Genomic DNA, 18877 nt, shown 5'->3' with positions numbered 1-18877 from the left:
CCACTACCTTGTTCCTTGCGTTTAAATCTTCATGCAGTAGCCGAGACGTCACAAGCTCCCACGACAACGAGTCGGATCTTGACTCCAATACCGTAATCAGGATCGCGTACGACTCGCTTAAACTTGCGAGAAGCGTGATGACCAAATCGTCTTCGCTGACTGGAGCGCCAACCGCGTCGAGCTGTTCCGCCAGCGTCTTGGTCCTGTTGATGTACTGAAGCACGTCATCACCTTCGTCCATCATCGTCGTGAAGAAGCGCCGACGTAGAAAAGTTAGTTGGCCAAACTCTTCTTCTCGAAATGCCCTTCAAGACGCGACCATGCAGCATGCGCGCCATTTGCCGACCGAATTAAAGGCAGTTCCAAATCTTCCGTCGCAAGACAGATCATCGCCATGGCCTCGCGCGACTGACGCTTGTAGGTGGCCTCGTCCATCGGGTTTGACAGGTGCTCAGGCTTCACCTCTCCACTCACCGCATCCCATAGGTCCAGCTCCTCCAGCGCCATTTTCATCTTGGATTTCCATAGGTGGAAGTTCGATCTGTCGAACTAGTTGATGCGGGCGGTTGTGACCACAGCAGTGTTCATGGCAAAGGCAAAGGCAGGGGCGTGGGCGGCAAAGACTACGGACCCGACCACATAAACTAATGTAAAGGTCAAGTGAGCGCTAGTTGGCAAAATGCAAAGTGAATATACTAACGTCCTTAGTTCGCAACCTATTTCTACCTCCAAGCCAATCATTACTTCTAGCCAATCACATTTCATAGAACCTTCTATAAGCTACTGACGTCATCTACTGACGTCATTGCCGATATATACTGGTACTTACTGGTACTATTTTGATATAGTCAAGCCGCCTCCTCGCCAACACTGCCCTTTAAGAATCTTGATGTAAAGGCATGGGTCGCAAGCCAAAACTTGGAAACCAATCGAGCATACAAATTCATTAATAGTCTCGTTCCATACACGCGAAGCTCGTTTCAAGCCATAAATTGCCTTGACCAGCTCAAGACAATCAAAGACTTTGTCGAGCTCAACCCCTTCTGGTGCGACACCAGAAGGGGTTGAGCTCGACAAAGTCTAGTACACAACTTCTTTTATAACTCCATAAAGAAAAGCTGTCACACATTCAGCTGATCAAGTGGCCACCTAAAGTACTTGGTCAAAGCGATCACCATGCGTAGCGTCACACGAAGCTGCATGGAATCCAACTCAGCACGTATTGCCTTGCGCCAATGTAACTGATCCGGTCCGCTAAACTGCCATTAATTCGGTCGGCAAATGGCGCGCATGATGCATGGTCGCGTCTTGAAGGGCATTTCGAGAAGAAGAGTTTGGCCAACAAGCTTTTTCTAGGTCGGCGCTTCTTCACGACGATGATGGACGAAGGTGATGACGTGCTTCAGCACATCAACAAGACCAAGACGCTGGCGGAGCAGCTCGACGCGGTTGGCGCTCCGGTCAGCGAAGACGATTTGGTCATCACGCTTCTCGCAAGTTTAAGCGAGTCGTACGCGTTCCTGATTACGGCATTGAAGTCAAGATCCGACTCGTTGTCGTGGGAGCTTGTGACGTCTCGGCTACTGCATGAAGATTTGAACGCAAGAAACAAGGTGGTGGCGTCAATGGAGCCGCGCACGGGCAAGGACAAGTGTTTATGACAACGGGCAACGGTCGGCGTAAGGGACGCCAAGCACCGGTCAAGGCCAACAGCTCCTGTCACTACTGTGGGGAGCATGGGCATTGGATCGCTAAGTGCCCCGTGCAAATTCGCACGAACACAGAACGACAGCGGCCACAGCGTGCAAACGTCGCGCAGAGTGAAGACGACTCTGGCGACTAATTTCGGTTAGTGGACATTTGAAGACTACCAAGTCAGTCGCGTATGGCTAATCGACTCGGGTGCGACACACCACATGACGTATTCGAAAGAGTTCATGGAGAATTACAAGGACATTTTTTTTCTTCGGTGGACGTTCACTTAGCAGACGACGGTGTTGTCGAGGCAGTCGGAACTGGCGACATTGTGATGTATATGAAGACTCCGCATGGAACCAAGAAGGTAGTGCTTGCTTCGAAGAGAATGGCTTATTCCGAATTTATCGCACAATCTCTTCTCCGTTGGAAGCTTTACGAAGGACGTGGGTCCAGTCACGTTTGAAAAGCGACGAATGCTTTGCTAAAGCAATAGGATTGCAGTGGAAGCTTGGATCCCGTGAGGGTAAAGGGCTGTTTAAGCTATGCATGACGCCCGTCGGGACTGACGAAGCCAATGTGACAAGCTCCTCGGGATGCAATGGGGACACCACTTCGTACCTCTGGCACCTTCGACTTGGGCACATTGGTCATGGTGGTCTAGACACCATCGTCAAGAACAACTATGGCATTGGCAATGATCTTGCGTCAGTGGGGGCTGTGCGATGATTGCGCACTTGGCAAACAGACGCGAGTGAGCTTTATGCAATAGTCGCCTCATCACGCAAAGAAGCTGCTAGAAGTCATTCATAGTGTCGTGTGCGGTCCTATGCAGTCAGCGACGTTTAGCGTTTAGCGGCACTTCGTCACATTTTCAGATGAGTACTCGCACTTTACCACAGTGTTCTTTTTACGCAGCAAGTCGGAGGTCTCAGACAAGTTTGCCAAGTTTGTTGCATTCGCTAAGACTCAGACCGGCGGAGTTGTCAAACTCTTCGTTGTGACAACGTTGGTGAATGCACCTCGGGCGAATTGGTCAAGTTCTGCAAGCGGCGTGGTATTGAGAAAAATTCACGCCACCCTACACTCCGCAACTGAATGGGGTGACTGAACGCATGAATCGCTCAATAGTGGAATGCGCACGATGTATGCTTGAACACGCTGGACTGCCGAAATCGTATTGGGGCGAAGCAGTCATGACCGCTACCTTCTTTCGCAACCGCTGTCCAACGCGGGGTATTGGTACGGAAAAGTCACCATATTAGGTTTGGACTGGGAGGAAACCAGTGCTGGCAAATGTAAACGTGTTTTCCTGCCATGCATTTGCATTTGTGACAGTTTTAAAGGAAAAGCGTCGCAAGCTTGACTCTCGATCGGTACGCTGTCGATTTCTCGGCTACTCGGAGCATGAAAAGCATATCGTTTCGAAGAGGTTGACAGTGGCCGTGTACTAGTGAGTCGCGATGCAAAAATTATGGAAGGCATGTTTGACAGTGGGAGATGCGTCTGCCAGAATAGCGGGATTGTTTTTCAAGATGCTGATATATTGGCCGATGACGACTCTCCATAACTCGAAGAAACTAATCATGAGAATGAAGAATGTGAGCAGAGCGAAGAAACGGAGCCTGGCAGCAAGCGGCAGCACAGGACTCAATCGCTCGAAAAAGCAGCCGAAATTCCAACGCCTAAGCGACACAGTCGATACCAATCACTGGAAGAAATATCTGCTACGGCACAAGATTTTTTTGAGGCTGCGTACGTTGTGTATTCTGTGGGAGAAATGCCGACCACGTTCAAGTCGGAAATGAAATATAGCGACGCAGCAAAAGTGGCAAGAAGCATGCAACTCGGAGATGGAATCGCTTCAAAAGAACAAGACATGGACGCTTGTGCCGGTACCAAAAGGGCGCAAGCCAATAGGCAATCGGTGGATGTTTCGCGTCGAAGAAAATCAAGACGGTAAAGTGGAGCGATACAAGGCGCGTCTAGTGGCTAAAGGCTTTGTACAGAAGTTTGACATTGACTACGAAGAAATGTTTGCGCCTCTGACCAAGTTTACAACCATCCGGATTCTGCTCAGTTTAGCTGCCAAGTATGGACCTACTGTCCACCAAATAGCGTGAAGACAGCGTTTCTCAACGGCCAGCTCGACGAGGATATCTACACGGCGCAGCCAGATGGCTTCAGTAATAAAATCAATCCGGATTATATGTGCAAGCTAGAACGGCCATTGTGCGGACTGAAGCGGAACAAGACCATCGATAATTTTATGCTAGGGCTCGAGTTCAAAAAGTGCAAATCTGACCACTGCGTCAACATGAAGCGTGTTGGGCAAGATATTATCTTCGTTGCACTTTACGTCGATGACTTGATTTTGGCTAGCAGTGCCGACAAGATGCTTCAAGAAACAAAGAGCGCACTAAGTAGCCGATTTGAGGTGACCGACATGGGTCAGCTCAAGTACTTTTCTCGGAATTGAAATTGGGCAAGACATAAGAAGTGGGACTTTGACAATGCGGCAGACCAAGTTCGCTAGCGATATTCTTAGCAAATTTAAGATGGAGAACAGTTAGCCCGTCAGGAACGCCTCAGGATCAGGGACTCAAGCTGACAAAGTTATGTGCGAAGGAGGTTGCAAACACAACGAGACCATGGCAGGGGTGCCATATCGAAATGCTGTCGGCTGCCTGATGTACCTTATGGTAGGTATACGCCTCGATCTCGCTGCGGTAGTAGGAGTGCTCAGCCAATTTGCTTCAGATCCATGTCCGACACACTAGCAAGCGCTCAAGAGAGTATTCAGGTATGTGCAAGGCACAAAATTGCATGGTATCAAGTTTCAAGCTTAAAGTGACAAGGGACTTCAAGGCTACTCGGATGCAGACTGGGCTGAAAACACTGCGTCAAGAAGAAGCAAAAGTGGCTATGCATTTTTAATGAGCGGCGGATGTATCAGCTGGAAAAGCAAGAAGCAGCGCACGGTGGCACTTTCGTCTACGGAAGCCGAATACATGGCGTTGTCAGAAGCAGCACAAGAAGCGGTGTGGCTTAAGAAATTCCTGTGAGAGCTCGGTGAGATGTCGAGAATCGATGTGGTCAAGATCTATGAGGACAACCAAGGCTCGATAGCGTTGGCCAAGAATCCGGCATTTCACAAACGCACCAAGCTCATCAATATCCGTTACCATTTTGTGCGCGAAAAGGTGGAGGGCGACCAAGTGATATTGGAGTATGTCTCCACTCTAGACATGTTAGCTGATATCATGACAACGCCTATTCCAGCGACGCAGTTTTGTGTGCTTCGGAGCAAACTTGGTATACAAGTGTCTCAAATCGTCGAGTCGAGTGGGAGTGTTGGCGCGGAAGCGGCTCGACTATATCAAGATAGTACCAGTATATACCGGTAATGATGTCAGTAGATGACGTCAGTAGCTTCTAGAAGTTATACGAGCTATAATTGGCTAGAAGTAATGATTGGCTTAGAGGTAGCAATAGGTTGCGAACTAAGAACCTGAATATATTCGCTTTACATTTTGCCAACTAGTGCTCACTTGACCTTTACATTAATCTTGAAATGTGGTCGGCTCAGTTAAGTCTTTGGCTTCGACCGCATTAGCACTTGCACGCTAGAACGCGGATGGAGTTGAGTCGTTACATCATCCTCGGAAGCATTTATATCTTGAGTTAGATTACGTCCCTCGATAGATCGCCTAGACTTGACTCGTCGAACGTGACATCTCGAGAGATCACCACTCACTGAGCGTCGATGTCGTAGACTTGATAGGCCTCAGAAACTTCTTCATAGCCTACAAACACACCCACTCGAGACTTGGGATCCCGCTTAAGCCGCTTTTCCTTTGGAGTCAAGACATAAGCTCGAAAACTAAAGACACGCATATGCTTGACGCTTGGCTTGGACTTGTGCACGATCCCGAACGGAGTTTTGTTCTTGAGTTTTGGCGATTAAAGGCGATTCTTGATGTAAAATGCAGTCATGGTAGCTTCACCCCAGAAACGCATGACCAGTTTTGCATGGTGAAGCATGCAGCATCCAATCGTAACAATCGTCCGTATGGCGCGCTCAGCTGCCCCATTGATTTGCAGAGCGTAGGAGACCGTAATCTGCTGCTCGATACCCTCGTCTTCGTAAAAGAACTTGAGCGAGTTAGCTGCAAGCTCGCGAGCCCCATCATGCCGCACAAACTTGACCTTCTTTCCGAACTGCGTTTGGACCTTCAGAATGTAAGTCTTGATGAAGTCCTCGCTATACAACTTGGCACGCAAACATAATCACTTCATACATCCGATGACCTCGTCCACAATAAGTAGCAAGTACTTGCTGCCACCAAAAGATTATTGCTCCATCGGACCGCATATATCAAAGTGAAGCAGCTTAAATGAGGCGTATCGGCGCTTATCATGGTTGCTTAGAAATGTTTTTTTTGGGACCGTTTTTCCTCTTGACATCCACGACACATGCTTGAGAAACTTGACCTTGACGGTAAAGAGGCGTCTTGCTCATTCCATTCGCAACCACTTTTTGCAGCACGTCATTTGGAGCGTGGCCCATTCGGGCATGCCGGTCGATCTTACTACTCGAAGTCGCTAAATTGGCTGATCGTTGTGGCGTCTGAAGCCAGTAAAGACCGTCGACGAGATCAGCCGTCGCCACCACTTGCTTGGAGCCTTTTCTTGCAATATTCATTCGACCTCCGTCGAACACCACTTGAAAACGTCCAATTTTGTTTATCTGTGGGACAGAAAGTAGGTTGTTACTCATCTTCGGTACGTATAGCGCATCTTTAATCTGGATTTTGCGCACGTCACCGTTGGGTAGAAGTACCTGCTTAAGAATAGTCCCCCACGCCCATAATCGCTGTCTTGTTGCCGTCCAATACTAAAAGGTTGCATTGGTCTTGCTCGTCCAGTGTTGAAAACATGGACTTGTCGCAACAAATATGATAGGTGGCGCCGCTGTCAATGGCCCCCATTCTTGGCATATATTTGCCTGTCGATAATTCGCATTCCAGCGTTGCTTGGTCCAGCACCGTTCCATCGTGTGCCCAATTTGCCGCAATATCTGCACTGGCGGGATTCTCGCTCGGCACTGAACGCTTTAGCTGCGTCTTCAATCTTCACCGTTGCAATCCTTTCACCTTGTCGCATGATGTGCTCGTTCGTCAGCACCTTTACAACATCTTGCGTCCGCAACTCGGCACTGCTCATCTCCAAGTTTAGTCCTACGTTCTCGTAGCTTTTTAAAAGACAGCGAAGCAGACAGATCGCAACGTCCTCATGCTCCACCTTGGCGCCAATACTGCAAAGTTTAGCGCTGATGTTGATGACCTCGTGATCAGTGATGCAAGATATTGTTGCCTTCCGCCATCTCCATGCTGAACAGCTGATGCTTCAAGTAGATGCGTCCAGCCTTCTGCGATCCGCTGTACAATGTCTTGATGCGTTTCCAGGCGACCCAGGCTTCTTCACAGTCGTCAACGACGTGATGATAGTCTGCGTCCATATGGAGCAGCTAAGGCCAAATGCAATATTGCTGGCCTTGACGTATTCGTCCCTAGCACGATTATCCGCGAATGGTGGAGTTATCTCACGGTTCACCACGTGCCACACCGACTTGGTAAGGAACACGCCACGCATGTAGCGGCTCCACGTGGCGTAGTTGTCACCGTTGAACTTGTCGACGTGTACCTTCGTCGAAACATCTTGCGCAGAAGACATGGTCGTTGGGCTCACAACCTTTGAAGTCTGAAGCCGAGATGTAGCGAGGACCAATGGAGTCGAAGAACCGAAACAAAGAGTCTGCGCGAGAAGGCGAAGACACTTGTTGGAGAGGAAGTAAATTTGAAAGTGATTAATTTATTGGGACTTACACTTCTACTTTTGTAACCACACATTTCTACATAGTCTTATATACTATACTGTAGTAAGAGTACTACTATGCTAAACCGCGGTTCGGATTGGACCGGTTTGGGTTGTGTACATTACCTGAAACTCATAACCTCAATACTCAATATAGAAAATCAAGGCACACGGCAAAAAAGGGCTGGACCAAACAGAAAGAAGCAAATTAAGGTGCTCGACGCGGCGGAAGTGCCCGTGGACGCGGAGCAATCAATGTGCAATGGTGGGACAGCGGATACGAAGATGACTATGATCGTATAGCATTTGCTGTTTCGGTGGAACACGGCTTTTCAACGAACAAGAATACGGCAGATTTGAGGGCGGTTGACAGTGGAGCCACGCAACACATCTGCACAATAAGGAAACGTTTGCCAGACTGAATGAGCACGATAGAAGGTCTTTTATCGGTGGCTAATGGCAACAAGGCTGACATCAATCGTGTTAGAACTATAGTCCAGCGAGTCACTTGTCCGATGGTAGCGTGACATTAGGACCAAGGACGCGTTATATATGCCGAAGACGAACAAGAATTTGCTGTCGGTACTACGGATCAACAAAAGTGGCAAGTTTCAAGTTGTTCGCGACGGTGCGATATGCATATCGCACGCAAAGGCTCAAAGCAAATAGTTGCGAATGCCGATCTTGTTGATGGGTTATACTGGCTTCGCACACCGCAAATTCCAGCAAATATGGCAACATCGACAAACAGTAAAAACCTACACGCGCGGATGGGTCATGCTCCGACTGCTGTGCTACGCACGATGATCAACACCGGCATGATAGAAGACGCAAAAATACCGGTTGAATCAGCTGGACCAAGCTTGTGCCGGGGATGTCAACAGGGCAAAATGGTTCAAAAGCCGTTCCCAAGCAATCGTAACAGGGTCGCTACAAGACGTCTGGAAGGCTTCATTTTGACACCGCGGCCCTATGGAAGAAGAATCCCTCGGAGGTAGTAAGTATCTGCTTCTCGTTTTTGATGAAGCAAGTGGATGGATGAAGGGCTTTTGCCTAAGTGCTGAGTCACAAATTAAAGTCTATTTGAAGAGCTATACTCTGAAGGCAGACACAGTAACACGCGGGTCAAGCTTGTTCGACATGACGGGGCTCGCGAATTTACAACCAATTCTATCAAGAGATTTTATGAAGATCAAAGTATCGAGCAGCAGACTACGATCCCATATGCTCATCAACCCAACGAGACAGCAGAGCGTGCAATACGAACCATTGTCACAATCGGTCGCAGTTTACTGCATCACGCCAAGCTTGACAAGTGTTTTCGGGGCGAAGCAGCGATGCGATGACTGCGATTTACATCAAAAATCGACTTCCGTCCCCAAGATCAAAAGCAAGTCGCCTTATGAAACTGTGAGCAAGTCCAAGCCTGGCGTGAAGCACATGCGTGTATTTGGGTGCCAAGCGTACATTTTGATTCCACGAGAACAGCGACTTGCGTGGGAACCCAAGTCGCGTTCGGTAATTTTCAGCGACATGAAGAAGGTTCGAAGGCAAATCGTGTGTTTGACATTAAGGCGGGACAAGTTGTGATAGGTTGTGATGTTATCTTCGACGAATCAGGTATTGGTTTATCAAAAACAAGCTCAAGTGGTGACAGCGACGACATCAATTTCGACTTGGATTGTCTTGAAATAGATGACATAGTTGCAGGCCAGTGGACTATAGACAGACTGGAAAGTGCAAAGATCGTTCAAGAGGTACTAAAGAGACAGTAATTCTACGTTCGTCACAGCGTACAACTGGCCTTGAAGAATCTAGTGCTCCAGAAAGTGCGTTCGAGCGGCAGTCCAAGAGCCAAGCTACTTCACGAGTTGGATTCCCACGAACTCATCAAGAAAATAATGACATGCATGAAGATGACAATGATGACTCGATTTCCTCCGCATCTTGGCAAGCTAGTGCCAATGCCGTGAAAGCTAGTAATCTCTCGGAACCAGCAAGTTTTCAAGATGCAATCAGTGGAGCTGATCATTGGCGCAAGGTTTAACGGGGCACTACTGACTTGTACTGCTTCAGTACAAGTCCACTTCGCACAGCCTCAGTACGAGTGGTGTCTCACGTCACTTCACGTAAACTAGTACGTGCAGAGGAAGACTCTCTTTAAAACACGTGCTTTTAAAAGGGTCAATTAAAAACTGTATTAATATAATTAAGTTCTTCTGTTCTATCTGCTTACTACTCACTTAATTATAAACTAATACAAAACATGTAATAAAATGTTATCTGACTTTCTCTTTGCGCGCGTCCAGCGCTGACTGGACCGCGGAGGAAGTAGTTATAATGGTCTATATCTACCCATGGATAAGATTTAGAATATTACCATGTAAAGTAATATTCTCCAATATTATCTACCTTTTAAATAATATATTAATCTACAACCTTTAAGTGTTAATTTCATGTGACGATACACCCCGTTACATCACTTCTCCCTTAAACAAAAATCACTCTGACTGTGATTGGAAAGAGTGGTCACTATAAGACCACTTTATTAAAAACGATGTTGATTGGTCAGAACCATCATCCTAAATACTATCGTATGGTCAACAAATCCATCCGGTATGCGAATAGTGCGGCGCCTTCGGCTGTGGTTCATGCAGCCGACGCATTGTTGTCTCTTGCGGCAGACGTTCCGTCTGCCGTAGTGTCATCTTCTCCCGCAACTCTAAATGATGCGGGTGCACGTGGTGATAAACCACGTGAACGCGACCCCTCTTTGGAGGTCGACTACGAATGCGAGTCGGACAAAATAACTGACTCGGGAAGAACAGAACAGTCGCCTGATCATCGTCAGGCGGCTGACTATGAGCCTTCGAATGAGGGGGCTTATTCGAGTAGACGTGCTCTGTACATTGTACATCCCATCATATTGTTCTGATGAACATCTTGTCTAGGAACGGGGGGGGGTTGTGCTGGTATAGTGACAGCATTAAGCTTATTATAAGCATGTACAATGCGCCATTTTTTACCATTTGGCTTTTTGACACAAAATGTCGGTGTCGAATGTGTCGAATGATTTGCTCTCTCGTACCATTCCAGCCTCGTGCTTAGCACGGAAGAAATAGTCAATGACGTCACACTGTTCCCTTGGTAAAGGCCATCGTCGTGTGATACAGTATTTGGTTCCCGGAACCAAGTCAATTTCATGACGGACACCTCTATCCGGAGGTAAAACAGATGGTGGGTTATTACATACCACATCTTGGAATTCCTTAATCAAGGAATTAAATGGATCCGAAGGATCTTTAGGATCGATGACACACTCCGCGCACTAAATGCAGCTTCTGTGTCATCCAGGACAGCTTCGCCCAGAAGTGACGATGAGTTTAACTCAATCGTTGCTCGAATGACCACCATCTCAGATAAGTCGCCAGCCTTTAAAACTCGGCCGCTCTCATCAAAATACATTTCGTCTAGCTTTTAAAGAGCATGTAACGAAGGGATTGCCGCAAGGCTAACTTCTTCTTCAATGTTACCGGTTACACATTTACAAGCGTGTGTAATTGCTCACTCGTATGACGTTGTGAGAATATACACGCTTCGTGTCCATCCTGTCCTGGAGTGGAGACAGTACGCCTCTTAGAGGCCGGGCATTCACGTCCCCGGGTTTTTTCAGCCTGTATTGGTTCTATACAAGACATGGTGTCTAATTTGACATCCGACACGGAGTTAGGTAACTAAACTTCCTTATCCAGCGAACGTTTACGTGTCGCTTCACGTGCATTAGAAGGGTATAGCCCAAAATGACCTGGCGAACCGCCAATAGTGTCACTATTGACACTCAGTGTGTGCCACCTCGGCCGACCACTTTCGGTGGACTTAGACGTGCCACTCTAAGTATCTCAGGGATATTGTACCCTTGAGGTCCTGGCGAACCGCCAACAGTGTCACTACTGATACTCAGTATGATGCCACCTCGGCCGACCATACTCGGTGGACTTAGACGTGCCACTCCACGTATCTCAGGGATATCAAACCCTTGATGACTCGGCATTGGACCAACAATGTTTTCAGCATTCCGTGAATCGTTACTACAACAAGTGTCACTCGACGGAGTACGTGCCGTTCCACTTCCTTCTTCTGAGTCGAACTCAGAATCAATGTTTTCAACATGAAAGTTTATTAGCTCAGACATTTCAATGTCTAAAACACTGACATACTCAGTCAGTGATTCGAGCCAATAGCGCTTTGGTTGCCTAGCAAAGGTGGGTTAATGACTTTGCTAGGAACATTGCGCGTGGTGCCTAAGGTCTTAGACCTCCAATCGATCTATGGCTCGTGGTGTTCTAACCAGGCCATACCAAAGATGAGGTCATATCTCGAATCCAAATCAAGGACGAGACAGCGTTCCATACTGTCAAAGTCCAGAAAATTTATACCTAAGTTCAACGAAACTTTGGGAACAGTGACACGAGTCCCAGTCGCTAAGCGAACAGTGATTGTATCACCTTCATGCGCTCTAAGCGCCTCAACGTATTGTTGACTTCCTTGAAGGGAAAGGCGTCGAGCATAGTTGCAAGACGCTCCTGAGTCAATTAAAATTGACCACGGCTTATCAAAGCCCTTTTCAGTCGCTTGAGCGACTAGCAAGCCAGGCTTGTACTCTCGCCCCGTGCCATCGAGCACCGAGCGAATTGGGGCTAGATTCTGTTTTTTCGCACCTCCTTGAGGTTCAACAGAGCCTAGGTCTTCCCCAGTAGGGCGCCCCGCACCTACTGGGTATCGACGTTTTTTCGCACAGTACCAGATCTCTGGTATAGGTCGGAGTTGGAGCTCTTTCGAGCTTTACGCGAATTTCGAAGAGGGCAGACAGGGTGTAAATGTTTCGTTCTTCCGCACATGTAACATCTACGGATGGTCTTATGCTGTTCCACAGCTTGAAGAGCCTCTTCTCCTTCCTCAACGAGGCTTAAATTCGTAGGTTCCGCTTTATTAGACGGAACCCATGTTCTCGAAGAGCTCGTTCGGTAAACAGGCGTGCTAACGCGAGCGGACTTAAAATCAAACTCGGCGCGTAGCGCTATCGCAGCTGCCTCTTCGAACGTAGCCGGATGATATCGGAACAATTCCGTCCGGGCAACGCCCTCATTGAGACCCTCATAAAGATGGTCACTACAATTGCTTCTTGCACCGGGTCTTGATGCATAGATGCAATGAGAGTTCTCAACTCCTGGACAAAGTCCCCTAGGGTTCTTTTACCCTGTCGAGTCGCTAGGAGCCGTGCTTGCATGCGAAAAGCCTGATCAGGCGATGCAAACATGCTGGTCATTTGCTGTTTCAGCGAATCCCATGAGGAAATTCGCTAGCGTCGTTTATGGACGTGCTGCACGATAGTGCCCACTCCATTGCTCTACCTCCAAGTTTGGAAGTGGCCATAGCCACCTTTTGCCGTTGTTCTTAACAGAACAAGGCAGAATCAATGGACATTTCCATCTGCTTAATTTAAAAAAGAAAGATTTTCTCTCTCTTTTCCCTCAAATGTCTTCACATTAACAGTTAGAGGGCGAGCCCTCGGCTCTGAGTCAGGTACAGAAATGTACCGGGTTGGCATAGATGCCGCTAAATGGTCCTGTACCTGACCGATCAGGGAGTCTTCGTACCGCATGGAGGCTTCAAGCCTTGCATGCAGGACCTCTGGTCCCTGGGAGATAATAAATTCCACGTGCTCAAGCCCGAATAAGGTTTTGAGCTTGTCATAAGCGGCGCGTTGCGCTTCTGACAATTCTGGAACCTCTTTCATTTTCGTGAGAAATTAGTCTTGTAAAGACTCAGGCGTAGATTGACTACGAGTGCTACCAGGTGTAGCGGAGCTACCTCGCTCCTACAGTCAGAGGAAGACTTTCAGACTCAGGGAGTCACTAAGTTCTATTGAACTAATAGGTTTAACAACTCAGGGAGTCGTACAAGCTATAAAAGCTTAAGGAATCCTAGTTCAAGGGATTCAGGGGTTCGTAGAACCAAGTGGCATTTAATGCCCAAGAGGATATACCTTAGAAAGGCTTCTATCTCTTACAGATTAATTCGCGAGCCTTAGAAAGGCACTTAACGCTTTAAGTTCAGAAGGAGACCCACACTTTATTTAATTATTTAAATCTAAAAACCTTACCCTAGCTAACTTTAAATAGATTTTGGCCGCCAGATTTATATCTGGCGGCGACCACATTTGTTACTCATAATAAATGGGATTCAAGTAACAAACTATATTGAAATTAGATAAAAGGGTATTTTACCCATAAAGTAAATGTACCACAACAACGGTTCTCCAACCGATGGGTGCCCCATTACAGGCGGCAAATATTTAAGTTTTGTGAGAATGATACATTTAAAATGGTCTGCATTAAAACGTTGATGCTTTTGTGAGCAAACCGTCACCACAGAATTGATGGCAGTGGATAACGATTAGATTGCATTCTAGTTTAAAATCATTAGAAGTATTTCGAGATTACAATTGCATCTGCTATCTACTTTTCGTGCTAGGCTCACCAATCAGATTTTTCTCTTTGTCAAGAACCCGACCACGCACTTGCGATCAATTGCAACACTTTGCAATGCTTTTTCTGGCCAATAATTGTTCTGTTCGCTATTAATGGATGCTCCAGGCGGGATCACATACATGTTATACGGACATTCGGGCAATATTTTGAGTACTAGCGCTCGCGAATTATGTTTTCGCTTATCTGAATAGCGGACAAGTTGTCGCACAAGCTTCCAGTGATCGTAAGCCGATTCGATGCAAAAAAACGTCATCGCCGATTTATGAAGATTGCGAACTTCAATTTCCAGTTTCTCCATCCCGACAGACCCACACTGGGAAACCACAATGCTTCGACTTTTTGGAAACTCTTCGGGTGCCATGCCATCACGTGTGAGGCACCAGAAAGCATCAACGCGAAATTCGTGAAAGCTTGTCGTGTCAGATGCGTCCTGAATACGGAAAAGGCACGACCAAGCCACACATCGGCTCAGTTGTGGCAATTCACTTTCGACTTCAATCTTCATGTCGGCTGTTTTAAGCGGCTTCGTATCAAGGCCACAATCGATCAGATCAATAAGAAACTGTGCTGCTCGCCACTCAGCCAAGCGACGCGCCTCCGCTTCTGTATTCCAAGAAGCCCGGCAAACCACATGATCGTCTACTCGTACAGCGCAGTGAACATAAGTCGAGCGAGAATTTTGAGAGTATGATGCTCCTGGCGGGTCTTCCACCAAAGTTATTATCTGGCACAGAAAATAACGCAATTATTTGGCACATTGAGCAAGCACGAATTTATGTAGAGGAGCCACCTACACTGGCGATTCCTGACAACTTGAGGTCGTGAAAGGAATCCATTGGCGAAACATACGCCAGTGATTTAATATCTAGGAAATGAAGAAGTTGCGCCCAGGTAGATCGGATCTTGTTAAGTTTGTTTAACATGCCATCGACAGCAGCATTGCAGGCATCAGACTTCAATGCTTCTGAAGCCTTGTAACGAACGACGTTATTAACATCGACAACTACCTCAAAAATGCCCTCTCGAAGGCGCTCCATCTTTATGGTCGCAGTAACGTTAGAAACAATTTGCTTCTTCTCAGCCCCACGGTATTTTAGCGATGCTCTTAATTTATGTATTCCAGCACACAGGTCATCTGTCGGGGTAAAAAGACTACGGATTGCAGCGCGAAATTTGGCATCATCGGAGGGATCACTCTCGCCGCGCTCGTCGTAGTTCATTTTCAATGCATTTTCAAATTGATCTAACCCATCGTTTGCATCTTTTACTAATTTTAGGCCACGTGGATACCAATCATCACCATCCATCCCGTCAGAGTAGTTATCATATTCATCGTCGTCATCATCCATCTCGTCGTCACTGCATAAGATAAGGTTGCTTTTTTTGCTTTGCGCTGATGCCGGTGCGCGTGTCAATGTAGATTGGGAGGCTGCTAAATTTCTTGTCAAATTTTGGTTTCCGTTCGAGGAATACATAGTAGAGTGAATATTCATTTTGTTCAAAGCTTCCAGGATATCGCGCCATCTTTCATTGGCAGAGCGCTTCGCATCCTTTGCGTTCACGCATGCTGTTGAGATAGCAAGCGTCCCACGAACATTGATGAAGTACATGTATAGCGGTGGAACTAGTTTCTCCGACGCAGAAATCTATGAATAAATTGCAAGTCATAAGCATTTAAATTCCTTATTCAGCAAAATTTGTCAAACCTTGTCTCGGTTTTTTGCTTGAGTTTCGTTGCCAGCCATCAATGACGTTGAAGTATGCTTTATTCGGTCGTTATACGTTGCAAGTAAGGCCTTCCACGTCTGAATAATCCCGTCCAGTGCCTTTGTTAAAACAAATACTGCATCTTTTATAGCAACTTCAGTCGACGAACCAATTCCACACGCTTCTACCACACTTTCAGATGCGCAAAGCAAGCATTTATATCGACAGTTGTTTTGCTTTGTTATTGTCCGATGGAGCTTACAAATTTCATTACACGCACGGTGAGCCAACGTATAGCATTGATAAAATAGACCAAAAAGCCTACCATTAAATTTGACGGCAGCGTGACTGTTTCCGATTCCGATTCCAGATTCCATGAAATGCTTTTCACAAATTCAACAAGGTTTGTTCGATCTCTAAAAATCAACATTAAAAGCTCTTGATATGCATTTGACTTCGCCTTCGCATTTTCATCCTCGGAACGAGAGGGTGCATCATGACTGGGATGTGATCCGCTCCGGTCCTCCATAAATAAGTCTGCTAACTTGTCTGTATTAATGCCTTTATCATCGTGCTCAACCAACGGAACCTGAAGCTCACAGGCAGTAAGAGACAAGCGCGGACGAGAAGTATGACGCGCGTCTTCGTATTCATCATGTGCTTGTGCAGCATAGTGGCGCTTTCGCAGAATACCCATCGATCTTAATTGAGCATCCCTTTCGGCAGCAATTTCACTTGGTATGGCGCTTTCGCTTGCAATTTCTATCGCTGTTACGTCATCGTGACCATGTACCGCCTGGTCCTGACAAGGCTGTAATAAATCACTGGTATCGGCTTTAATTTCACTCTTGATTATATGTACTCGATCTTGCTGCAGCTTGTCCTCTAATTGATCGACCAATGTCATAAGGAAAACCATAAGCGCATCGACAACTTCACTTTTTGTGCTTATAAGCGAGTCTCCTCGTCTATAAACAAGAGGAAATTGTTGTATGTGCGCAACGACATCATATTTACCATTTTCGTTATCCGTATAAGCCTTTTCGTAAAACTTTACAAAACGATTAGCCTCAATAAACGAGTACCCAATACATTGAAGAAGAGCACCATACCCGCACAATTTTCTTCGTAATAAGGTAGCTGAAAGTCGCATCTTTCACCTTCCGGGTGTCATTATCTTTACAAAATCCGAATTGAGATTTCAAGTAGGACAGCAAGTCACCGTACAACCTTCGATGTTCGAATACTGCTCTTGAGAGTCTCGACAGCGCCCCGATTGTCGCTTCCCGAGGATTTGTGCCAAAGCAATCAAAAGAAAGTTGGTCAAGAAAGAATCGTGCGCTGTATCGAATCGGACTTAATTTTTTGAGATCGCGCCGAAGCTGATAAAAAATGTCAATCCAACTATCGTGCTTAAGGCAAAAAACATTTACGCACCGTAAGACCTTTCGCTAGCTTGAATTCCTTGCTCATGGTCTCCAATGGCACGGAATGAATAGCTGCTGCTAAATCATCAAGCGATGACAAAATGTCAACATCAGGACTGTGTAGTGCCAAAAGATACGATTGGCCTTCATCTACACCAAAGCCCTTAACTTTGGCAGCACGTTGATGGGAAGGTGAAAGCGTAGGAATTGATGATTGAGATTCGACGCGCGTAGAACTTGGTCTATTATCGTCGTGCTCATGACATAATCCTGTATCATCCGCGAATGTTACTCTTTTCTTCGTCAACTTACGTGACGAATTCGAAAATCCCGTGAGCAAGTGTTTCTGGTGCAGGATAGGATTAGGTTCCAACTTAACACTACAGTTGCTGTTGCGACTGTCGTCTTCAGGATGAGCTAATTGCAAATTATAGATATCATCTATCGACTTCGATGACTCCATTTTACTAGTCATGATAACATCCTTGTCAACAATTACAACATTCTCCAATTCTCCGCGTGTAATCGATGCATACCAGCTTCGAAACTTGTCGATAAATTGAAACGATTGTTTTTTAAAAAAGGCGTTTCTTGTATCACCTGTCATAATTTTTACATACATAAGCAGCTTTTTAGCCGAATGCAGTCGCTGCACTGCCAGTCGGTCTTGTTGAATGATAGCGTCGTAGCGCCTCACGAGTTGCTGGTGGTGGATCGTTAACTCATCCAGCAGTTGTAGCATCCGCCCCGGAGTGCGCCCCATTCTCAGATCCGGCTGCACAGATTTTCCCATGCGTATGAAGCGCAGCACTAAGGTCTTATTGCCACAATTCTCTTGCTTTATTGTAACCTCTTCACCTAATGCTGCCACATCTTTGTGAAGCTGCTTTAGTTTTCGGGGGCAGAGGAGAAAATCGTGTGCGTTTATGCCCACGAAATAGTCGTCCGTTTCTATTGTATAGATGGAGGCCAAGGTCCTGCCTGCAATTTTTTCCACAAACTCCATTGAGTACGGTGACACCTCAACTTTCTGCACTTGGAAAACGTGCGAATTCATAAGAGAAGAGACTGAGATCCCAAAATGTGTTGCCAGCTGCAGGTTAGCGACGGGACCGCGTGGTAGCGCGTACTTTACCTCGAAAGTGCGACCTAGCGACAAAAGTTTTCGCATTGCGAGAGCAACCTCTACACGCCACAAACGTATGTCCATATCATGGGCCAAACCCTTGCTGGTCTGAGGAGACAAGACCATGGTGTTGCTTTTATCTTGACAACCGAGCGTGCAAACTGTGATAATAGATAGCATTCGAAGACGGAGGTAAATATAATGAGCTGCCTGAAAATTGACCGCTTGGCGTAATTTTTGCAAACTCAAGAAATGGCACCATAAGGCCTAGGTTTTTGTAAGATACTTCGCTGACCATTACTTCTTGAGGTTTGCGTTCACGATAAAATTTTCCGAATAATACTTTGTCACACCTTAAGCTATTCAATTGCCACGCATCGTCATTGCAACAAACGAGATTCTCTCTTCAGCTTATCGTTGCTATTCGCAGCGCCAGTGTAACGGGCTAAAGTTGCCATAGTGTTACACAGTCCCCGTTAAGTACACTTGGTGTG

At 46.6% G+C, this 18877-nt stretch overlaps 1 protein-coding gene across 1 annotated transcript; it reads right to left on the bottom strand.

Moving 5' to 3' along the window:
* Window positions 1–13967: 13967 nt before the first annotated feature.
* Window positions 13968–18563, bottom strand: CCR75_003154 (uncharacterized protein; the record flags this gene model as incomplete). Its single annotated transcript, XM_067961251.1, has 6 exons — window positions 13968–14847; window positions 14918–15769; window positions 15830–16087; window positions 16156–16881; window positions 16943–17212; window positions 17268–18563. 6 exons carry the CDS (start codon window positions 18561–18563, stop codon window positions 14116–14118), a joined length of 4134 nt encoding a protein of 1377 aa, XP_067821776.1. The 3' UTR covers window positions 13968–14115.
* Window positions 18564–18877: the final 314 nt, after the last annotated feature.

Source organism: Bremia lactucae (assembly GCF_004359215.1).
Source record: "Bremia lactucae strain SF5 chromosome Unknown BlacSF5_NotPlaced_19_SHOA01000004.1_2068294bp, whole genome shotgun sequence".
NCBI lineage: Eukaryota > Oomycota > Peronosporomycetes > Peronosporales > Peronosporaceae > Bremia > Bremia lactucae.
This window is presented reverse-complemented; position numbering and strand designations above follow the sequence as displayed.